The sequence below is a fragment of the Populus nigra genome, chromosome 8, assembly GCF_951802175.1.
Source record: "Populus nigra chromosome 8, ddPopNigr1.1, whole genome shotgun sequence".
Lineage (NCBI taxonomy): Eukaryota > Viridiplantae > Streptophyta > Magnoliopsida > Malpighiales > Salicaceae > Populus > Populus nigra.
In genome coordinates, this window is record NC_084859.1 from 11,657,875 (window position 1) to 11,668,734 (window position 10,860).

General features: G+C 31.3%; 1 protein-coding gene across 2 annotated transcripts; it reads right to left on the reverse strand.

Annotated features, from left to right (window-relative positions):
- Positions 1–6,273: 6,273 nt before the first annotated feature.
- On the reverse strand, positions 6,274–7,126 carry LOC133701225 (norbelladine synthase-like). 2 transcript variants are annotated; one of them, XM_062125065.1, is made up of 2 exons: positions 6,818–7,126; positions 6,274–6,691 (listed from the first exon to the last, which is right to left on the reverse strand). In XM_062125065.1, the coding sequence occupies exons 1-2, from the start codon at positions 6,996–6,998 to the stop codon at positions 6,384–6,386; spliced, it is 489 nt and encodes a 162-aa protein (XP_061981049.1). In that variant the 5' UTR covers positions 6,999–7,126; the 3' UTR covers positions 6,274–6,383. The 2 variants fall into 2 exon arrangements, with proteins under 2 accessions (XP_061981049.1, XP_061981050.1); XM_062125066.1 differs by having other exon boundaries at positions 6,274–6,673; positions 6,818–7,112.
- Between the last annotated feature and the right edge of the window lie 3,734 nt (positions 7,127–10,860).

Here is a 10,860-nt window from a genome sequence, read left to right on the forward strand (position 1 = left end):
CTGGTTTTATGCCCTCCAGCGTGCTACAAACATCAGGCATTTACATTTTCATTGCTGTCCCATGTCTATATATTCTGGGACAGATCATAAAGAAAAAGACCTTTTTAGGAGTGATGAGAAAAAATTCTAAGAATCCCGTGGCCTATTGAATCATAATTTTATTGGTCTAGCGGTTAAGGCACTGCTATATCCCTGCAAGAATAAAAATAAAAGTATAATTTTCAGAAAAAATATTTATTGAAAAAGGGTAGCCACGAATTACAAACAAGACTAGTCTCACCCTTTAAAAAAATATGAGAATACATGAGTAAAAAAAAAAATTTATAATCTTAAAGAGAGATCTAGCTACTTGTAATCCCACAATACTGAAAGTTTTGTTCTTGTCATATTTTATTGATTTTAGCATTTTTATTTTATGAATGTGGTACATGCATCCTACCCCATATAATTATGTCAATCCAATACAATTAATGATCCAAAACGTGTCCCATTTGCTGGTTTTAATCTATGATTAAGGTTAATTACATTATATGGTCCTGGTGTTTTAGATTTTAATTATGGACAGCATAAAACCTTACGCTTTCAATTTGAGTTACATATGCATGAGGGACATAAGGGTACAACTCGTGTTCATTAGGATACCGCAAGCTGCCACGATTATGCATTAAAGTGGATGAAGGAATCATATTTTACGCATACAGAAAAGAAATTAAGTTTGAGAGACATAAGGGTTAAAATGACCAAAATGTAAAGCTTCAAGAACCAAAGGTCATAGGTGTAATTAACTCTTAAAAATAAATGCATAATAAATGAGGTTAGGGCTCTCAAGTCTCAAGCCCCAAGAATATACCCCTAAACAATCTGAGAAATCGCATTTAAGTACTACACAAAATAATTAAACGAGAATTCGTATATAACTTTTTATTCTTGCTAGATATACCTGTAGCTGCAAACAAAAGCCAAACGGCCCTATTTGAGTTCTTCCAAAACTCAGTACCCTTTCAAGTAAAAAAAATAAAATAAAATCCATAATAATAATTAGTTAAGGAAATTGGAAATTAAGATGCTTTTACAAATCATGATTTGGAAAACTTAAATGAGAGAAAGAGGAAGAAAGAAAGGAATATTTAGATAAAAAAATGATGAGAATGGGATATCACAAAGCACATCATCTTATTATCGATCATGCCAATGGTTTCAAGTCCTGTTTCTTGCTGAATATGGAAGTTTTATCTTTGAAAGCCGTCTATCTTTGAAACTAAAGTAGAAAAATGATGAAAATGTTGAATGCCAAACTTGTTTTGTGGAAAACCAATTAAGAACAATATAATTAGCTAGTGTTTATGGAAACTGAACCATAATATAGAATTCAGCCAAGCGTAGCATTTAAGTTTTTATTAAGATTAGTAAAGAGATACTAGCTACCATAAGTCTCATAAGAAATCTGTATAAAAGCGTGTGGACTGTCATTGAAAATATATGAGGTCAATAACGAAAGTAAACCTAATTCGAAGTCTCTTTAAATTACCTTTTGCGTGTGAGAATGACTGAGTGAGGCTCATTGTTTTTTACTTGTATTAATTTATTTTCAATAATTTGATATTGAGTGTAACAATGATTTCCAACAACAATAGAACTCTGATTCACAAATTCCTTGCCTCACAAAACAAAATTATGATTCGTGGTGTGTATAATGCATGGCTCTTTTGAAATCCCAAGAACTATATATGGGATTTGGTAGAAATTCAATATTGAACTAGAATCAACAAGAAAAGAGGTATCCCTGAGCAATGCAGAAGTTACAAGAGAATCTAGAAACACTTACAATGATAACTTCAGCAAAACCTTCAAAAGAGGCGCATGGGTAATTTTGAACAGAACTTACAATAGTGTTGAAAGAGCAAAAAGGGTGCCTTGAGAGAAGAATTTGAAAAACCAAACAAGGAGCATTGAGATAATTTCTGATTACTTTACAAAAGTAATTTCTTTAGTAGATGAGAAGAAAGGGAGAAAGAAACAATGATGTTTGAACCTTATTGAACCTCTCTTTGCTCATGTAACTTAAAGAAATCAATTAATTGTATCATTTAACTTTTTTCTTTAAAATCTCGTGATTTTATCTAATAAAATCTTTAATGGATTTCTTGATGTTAAAGTTAGCATTCCATAAGATTTCCAATTAAAATCATTAAGAATTATTGAGCTTTGATATCAACTAATATTGAAGGAAGCAAATGATAACGAAATTTGTTACAAGTAAAAAAGACTAAAATTAAAAAACCATAGAAATTTTTTATAAAATATTTAATTTTAATTGTTCATATCTCACTTATCAAAAGAATATTACAATATTTTATATAGAAAAAAAAACTAGTAATATTGAATAAATAGAATAAATTAACTAGGATAACTATTAAAAAAAACCTATAATGTAAAGTAAAGATTAAAAAGTAAAAACATAAAACTAACTATAAACATCTATTTTTTTTATATAAAAAAACCTCCTGCATTCGTAGTCGATCTTAGCCCCTTATTGCATCGTGTGAAAGATGTTACGTGCCATCCAAATTAAGCAAGACGCGGTGGAATAAGAGAATTCTTCACCATTGCTATCTAATTTTAAGGCATCACCCCCTGCAGCAATTTATTTGTCCTCTTCACCGTTTCTTACTTTTGCCTTTTCAATTATATTTGAATAAAGGAATTGAGTCAAAGCAATGTTCTGCTATATGCTACGAAAAAACATATTATAAACTATGCCCCCGTTTTTTGTTTTTTTAATGGAGAGACAGAGATGTGACAGACTTTGCCTGTGTAAAAGAACAAAGAAAGCACAGAGACAGAAGTGACAGTTTAATTATACCCTGTTCACATTAACTGATTAGCTAATTTGAGGTAGGTAGGGGGCCAAATCCCATTTTACTGCTTGAATTTTACTTTGAGTTGTCAAATCTTAACCAACGCAAAGACCTCTTGTTTGTTGGTTACCCCCGACAACCAAGAATGTGCAGCCTGTACAATTTCCTCCTCCTCTGATCCTCTCATAAACCATGGATTCCCAACGTGTTCAAGATCGACATTTTCCTCCACCATAAAGCCATTTCAGGCAACCATGGCTTCCCAACGCACTTTTCAATTTCGGGACTCTCCTCCACCAGAAGGTGTTCAACATCTTCCGACAACCATGTCCTCCCAACCCCAAGGTGTTCAAGATTGGGGCTCTCCTCCAACACAAACCGTGGGTTATCCACCTGCGATGGGATATCCTGTAGAACAATCAGCTTACCGTGCATTGAAAGAAAAAGAATCTGCAGCAACGGATAGGATCTATATGTCGTGCCTCCTCATCCTCATTTCATCTCTCCTATTTGTAACTACGTTGTGGACGAACTTCATCAAGAAACACGAGTTGAGGGCTATATATCCTGATTTTCACATTGACAGCTTTTCTATCCCAGACTTTAATCCATCCTATCCTGGCTTCTCGGCTAACTGGGAAGCTAATATAACAGTTCGAAACTCTGAGGAGAAATTGAAAATACACTTCCATCAAATACATGCCTTTGTGCAGAAGTACGCTAATGTTGATTACTACGACCCATTTAGAACGCTTGCTTCAGGTTTTTCCCAGCCTTTTTCCATGGAGCCAAACACAAGCAATGTGATTCATGCTAAGTTATCAACCAATGATAAGGATATTGAAGAAATTGCTGAACATAGTTTCTTTATTGACGTGAACTCTTTTTATAAGGCTCTGTACAAGTTGCATGTAATATAAATACAATGACTAGATGTTTGTTTCAGCTGAAGTTGTATGTTGACAGGAGTCTTCAGAGGATAGGTATACAACATACGTGAGTTTATTTATCTGCAGCGGATGACTTTGGACATTGTTGTAGATAATCCTTAACACGCTCCCTCAAGATAGGCGGGCTGATGATTAAGCCTATCTTGTTAACCATCATCTGAAACTTGGTACGAAATAGAGGTTTAGTGAGGAAGTCAGCAAGTTGGTCATGTGTACTGACATGGAAGACGTCTAAAACACCTTTCTTTACTAGATCGCGAACAAAGTGCAGATCAATGGCAATGTGTTTCATGCGAGAGTGCATGACTGGATTTTGACTTAGTTGAGTGGCACCAATGTTATCACAATAGATGCTAGGACGTTTGGGCATCTTGATTCCCAGTTCATGGAGTAGAGTGCGAATCCATATGAGTTCTGAAGTTGCTGAGGCTAGGGCTCTATATTCAGCTTCTATAGAAGATCTGGCAACTGAATGTTGTTTCCTTGTGCTCCATGAGATTGGGCAGTTTCCAAAAATATATGAGATAGACAGAGGTAGAGTGTATGTTGTCTGGGTCAGTACCTCAATCTGCATCTGAATATCCGGAGAGATGAGGATTGACAGAGGGCGTTAATGATATCCCATGAGTGATTGTGCCTTTAAGATACCGAAGCACCTGTTTTGCTGAAGTCTAGTGGAGTTGACTGGTGATGGCTAGGTACTGTAAAGCTTCTATGACACTTCTGTATTGTTTCTGATCTACAGGAGGGTGACCATCATTGAGTTGAAGAGTTGGTTTGGTGGAAAGCAGAGTATGAAGTACGCTAATGTTGATTACTACGACCCATTTAGCACGCTTGCTTCAGGTTTTTCCCAGCCTTTTTCCATGGAGCCAAACACAAGCAATGTGATTCATGCTAAGTTATCAACCAATGATAAGGATATAGCCAGGGAAGGGACTGAATCCGTTGGCTATGATTCAGAATTAACTACGGGCATTAGATTTTGGAGCAAATCGAGAAAGGAAGAATTGGCTAAGGCACATAGCAGAGAGGTTTTAAATGTATTAGCTTATGAGAGGAGCAATGACACGTTGACTGTTATATTCAAATTGGAGATTTGGACTACGTTTGATGGTTTATCCAAGGGAAAATACACAAAGCATATAACTTTGAGACTCAAGTGCTACGCAATCGAGATTGTTTTCATCGGTAATACAAGTACTGGAAACGCTACAATAAAAAAAAGGAAAACCTTAATTTTTTTGTCTCCTTGTGAATCTTCATCCTCTCATTTTCATTTTTTAACAAAAAAACAAATTCAATCCCTAATAAAAACAAAATTTAAAGATGAAATAAAAAAAATACTATAATAATTCACAATATTTTACAAAGTTGTGAATAGTAAATTCAAGTTTATTTGTAATAAACTTATTCTCTATTTTTTTTTTTGATTTGGCTACTATATATATATATATATTATCTCGATCTCATGATTCAAATCGTGAATTTAACAAGTTAATCTGAGATGACCAAGTTTATTTTTTGTTTCTTTTTTAATTGAATTATTTTTTCAATTTAACACTCCAATAACTCAATCTTTTTTTATTATTATTTTTCAATTTATTTTATAATATTAGGTTGTTTGAGAAATATTGGGTTTCGTAATTGTTTTTAATTTGTTTTCTATAGAGTTATTCTGATCTTTTAGATTTTTTTTTGGATTTTAACTTTCACCATTGGATTTGTTGAAAGTGAAGCTTCTTAATTTTTTTTTTATGAAGTTATCCTGGTTTCATGATCCAGGTTGTAGGATTACATTTTAGCCCAAATTGACTAATGTTTTTTTTTGTCATTTTTTAATTGATTTTTTTTCTCGATTCCATCCTTTAACGTCAGAAATTGGACTTCATATTTTTTTTTCTATAGAGTTATCACAATCTCATGACCTGGATTGTGGGTTTGACAGATTAACACTGGGCTTACTTGGATAGTTTTGTTGTCCTCTTTTTAATTATTTTTTTTAATTCTTCTTTCAACTTTAGGTTGATTAGGATCGAATTGACTTTCATAATTTACTTTTTATAGGGTTATCACAATTTCATTACTCGAGTTATAGATTTGATAGGTTAACCTAAGTCGATTCAATATGTCACAATCTTAATATTTTAAAAAAATATATCATCAAATATATCTTGTATCAATATTTATAAAAAAAAATATCATCTAATATATATTATATTTTGAGCTTATGATTAATTTGTTTAATTAAAAAAATATATTAACAACACTTGAATATTTAATTTTATATTGAAAAAAATAATCCAATCCGCGCAGGCCTGATCTAGTTCATTCTACTTCTTGTGCAGGAGATCATGCAGAGGCTTTGCGGTTGTTTCTATTGCGATGGGCATTGAAATTTACAAACACAGGTTTTTCAGTGCTTTTGGTATGCATAGTGGCTGTTTTTGGACTGACAGTGAAACTGTGAAAACAAAGCAACATCCTTTGACATGTTCATTGGTGTGCACAATAACATGTCTAATTTATTAGTACAAGAAACAAAGTAAACATGTCTTGAAATAAATCAGAGATTCTACGCATCATATTTCTTCTCACTGACATACTTCCCAATTTCTTCTGCCATGGTTTGCAGTGGCTTGACGGTGACAAGAGAAGCAAGCTCAGTTTTTATGTCATCGAACTCGTACTTCACGGTGGATCTGATAATGGTTGATTCAGCATCTTTCTCAATGATCTCCAAGCGAATGCGATAAACATCAAAGCCAAGATCTATGTATCCTCCCTCTATCACTTCCGTTTCTTTCACTCGCTTTTCATCGTCCATAATCCTGAATATTTCCTTCATGAAGCCACCAGAAGTTCCTGACAGGATCATCGATACTGTCAACATTCAGAATCTCGGTGTTCTAGTTTCGTAAACGAATTGACAAAAGAAGAAGAAATTTAAGGGAAAAAAAAAATCCATTTCTATATTAGCAACTTAAATCAAATCTATAATCGAGATACCTGGAAAAGTAAGTTTAACAATGGTACCAACACCTCCATCTCCTTCTATTACCTCTACCTTGCCCACAACATGGCCTAGTAATTTATCCGTCAGCCTTCCAAGCTCAAGCCCGCGGTATGCACTCCATACTGCACTTGCAGGTGCCTGCACCAAAGTTTCCTCTGATAATTCATCTTTCATATTGCTACAGCCGTTTTCTTCAAGCTTTCCTTGCTTATTCTCTCTGAGATCACATGCGGTTCTCTCAAGAACGGGACTAAACGCAGTCCAATTTATGGTGGTAGCTAGTTTCTACCTGCCAATGATTTTTCCTTATCGCTAATACTAAACGACAACGACTAAAGATTCTTTCTGGTGCTTGTTCACAACAATCCAGCACTTGACAACTTGACATCACCAATACGGGATTCTCTATGCTGCCGGCTGCAAGATAGCAATAAATGCCATTTAAGGCTTGACTTACCGTTACATTACAATTACAATTACAACACTATCACAATGTTTTTGTTTAATTTCATCCTCAAATTATTTTTAATTGCAGTTTTCTGTCCAAATTAACAATCAATTTCATCAATTTCTTAATATTTATTAAGAAAAATAAAGAGAAAACTCATGGCCAATCTTAAATTTGCTAGAAAAGTTATGTTTAGTCCATCTACTTTTTTTTTTCTCTGCAATTCCTATAGTTTTTATAATTTTTATTTTAACCCTAAAGTTTATTTTCTAAACATTTTAATCCTTGAAATTGAGAGAGAAGAGAAAACATTTCTTGAACACTATAAAAGAGAGAGAAATTTATCGGTTTGACCACATCACAACAACAAAAAAAAAGACTTATATTCTTGTCACACAATTTATGCTGCTTCTTTTTTTTTTGTTAAATGAGCAAATAAAAAATTATTTTGGTATGTTTTATTAGCAATTGATAGTAAAATAGATAGCAACCCACCCATGCACGGCCTATTATCTAAGTACTCCTGTATGTTTGCTTTTAACGGGAAAAAAACATAGAAAAACAGATAGTAACCCACCGACCGACCACCTATCAAGGATTAAACATGAACATGACTAAAATTGGACGATGCATCTAACGGTGAAGGACAAAATTAACTAGAAATAATGTGTTAGGACTAAACAATAATTATACCTCTGAAATAGAGCGTGTTTGGCAGTGTGGTTGCGGGTGCTTTTCAAATAGCTTTTCGTGCCGAAATGCATGCCAATGATGTTTTTTTATTTTTTAAAAATTATTTTTGACATCAGCACATCAAAACGATTCAAAAAATACAAACCACACTCAATTTTAACAAAAAAAAAAAATTTAAATTTTGACGAAACACAGATACAAACACAGTACCAAACGTTCCCATAGTCATCAATCTATAGTCTAAACTGCTCATAAATAGCATGCGAATTGGCAAAAAAAAAAGGTTATTTGTTTAGGGCGCCATTTAGGCAACAAAAGCTGTCAAGTCATTTGGAGAAATATCTGTTACTATATATGGAAATTAGGCCACGTAAAATTTGACGAGATAAATGCAAATTTCTTAGTGAACCTGCGCTGGTTGAGGGAAACAGTTTTATGAACCGGAAATCAACTTCTTTTTTTTTTTTTTATCTATCGATGTTTTTTAGAGGGTGATATAGTTTTTTTTTAAGTTTTTTTATTTAAAAAATATATTAAAATAATATTTTTTTGATATTAACATATCAAAATAATTCAAAAATATAAAAGTGACCAAACATTTTAAACATTTTTTTTATTTAATTTTCATTTTATAAGCTAACAATTCATTCTTATAATACTCTTATGCTTTTATACAAAATGAAAATTATATTTAACATCAGATTATTTTTTATTTACTTATTATATTTTTTTAAAAAATACTTTTTATATTTTAAATCAACATAATTTTTTTTTATTGGCGCAACGTTTCAATATATATATTTTTTTGGTTCCATTATCTTTTAGAATGTGACAGTAAAAATAAATTTTTACAAGAGAAGTAATGATTTAAACTCTTCATAAAATATAATTATTTAGTCTAAATTCTCCTTTTCTATTAACACATTTTTTTAATATATATATATATATATATATATATATATATATATATATATATATATATATGTTGTTTGTTGCATAAAAACTAAAAGCACTTAAAATAAATACTTGAAAAAACTTTAATGATTTAAGAGGGAAAAAAATGAATATATATATATACACACACACACACACACACAATTTTTAGATTTATCGACGGAATTTCCTATCGGTATTTATACTATCGTTCCGTTGGTAATTAATTTACCAACGAATCACCGACGGAAATGCTCCGTTAGTGAATCTTTCATTGGTGATGTTTTGTCTGTCGGTACGTCCATTGGTAATAAAAAATATTATTACCAATGGATTTACTGACGGAAAAGGCGCGCAAAAAAAATGATTATCGGCTTTATTTTATCGGTATTTCCCTCGGAAAATATTATATGTAATTCAATCGGTAATTATTTAAAAATATATTTTTTAAAAAATCCATTTTACAAAACTATAAAATAATTAAATTAATATAAATCAACACTCTATAATACTCAAAACACTTGGAAAAAATAAGAAGAAAATTATATGAAAAAAAAATCCTACAACAATATTCATACAATTATTAAGAACAAAAACAATTAAAAATAAAATAAAATAACAAATATAGTGAAAAAAACTTGAAAAAAAAAGAAAAAATAAAAATCATACCTTAATGTGGTTGCAAGTGAATGTAAGAAGAGAAAAAAATTAAAAATTCATAAAATATATTAATTAAAAAACACGGAGAAGAAAAAAGAAGAATACATACCTGAGCATGGAGGAGAAGAGAAGGAGTTGAGGAGAGAAGATAAGAGAAAAAAATGGATATTGATATTTTTTATATATAGGGAAGAAGAAGAAGAAGAAGAAGAAAGGAGCCCCGTTTCTTGTGAAATTAGGGATTCTAGATTTTTTATTAGGCGTTTTACTGATGGATAATTAAATATTAATATTTTTAATCATTCCATCGGTGATTCCATCTATAATATTTAATTTAAAATTTCAATTTAATAAAATTTTTTCAGAAACTGCCAAATATCATCGACAACTTTTCAATCCGCCGGTGATTTTGTCTGTAAAAAATAGTAATTAATAGTGCAATTGGGAAGTGAACAGTTTCAAAGCTCTTTAAAAAACACCGATGGAATTTTTCATTAGTGATTCCCTTTGTAATTGACATGATGAACAGTGTTCACAGTTTACCAACGAATTTATCGATAGATTTTACCGACGAAATTTATTCTGTCGGTAATTTCGTTGGTAAAAATGGCATGTCATTGTTTTTTCGCTTTGTTTTAATTATTTTTTTTCCACTGTAAGTCCCTCAGTAAATACCAAGGGATTATTTTCATGGATAAAATCCGTCTGCAATTTACCAATAAAAATATTCCCTCAGTATTTCCATTTGTATTTATCGATTTTCTGGTAATATATTATTTCTTTATATAAAACTTGTCATAATCTTAAAAAAAAAGTTTTAATGATAAAAAATCATGAATTGATAGTTTTGATGTGAATATATTAAAAACTATAAAAAATAAATTTAATAAAAAGTATATAAAAAGTTTACAATAAAAAAATAGCAAAATAGATATTTTATTTACATTGAATATTCATGAGTAAATATTAAATTTAAGAACTCAAAATAAAATTAAATAATTTTTTTTTTGCAAGCTCGGATCCTCTTTTTTCAGGATCAATGAAAATAGAAACCACCTTCCCACTGGATAGCTTTTTTTATTATCTTCTATGACCTTTTCTTTTCTCTTTCAACTTCAAGAATCAATATATATATATATATATACACCTTAAAAAAAGGACCAAATGATGCGTAAAAGTGAATTTTAGGGACTAAAATGAAATTTTTTGCATGAAAAAGGATGTTTATGAAATTGATATTTAATTTGATTCAAGAATTTTGTAATATTCTTTATCTACGCGATGACACGTAAAGAGAATCAA

Bases quoted from the DNA above. Each gene is read 5' to 3' on its own strand.
- LOC133701225 (XM_062125065.1), bottom strand. From the start codon at position 6,998: ATGAAAGATGAATTATCAGAGGAAACTTTGGTGCAGGCACCTGCAAGT. The intron at 6,692-6,817 runs GTATCTCGATTA...GAATGTTGACAG, and splicing joins TGTTAAACTTACTTTTCCAG to TATCGATGATCCTGTCAGGA.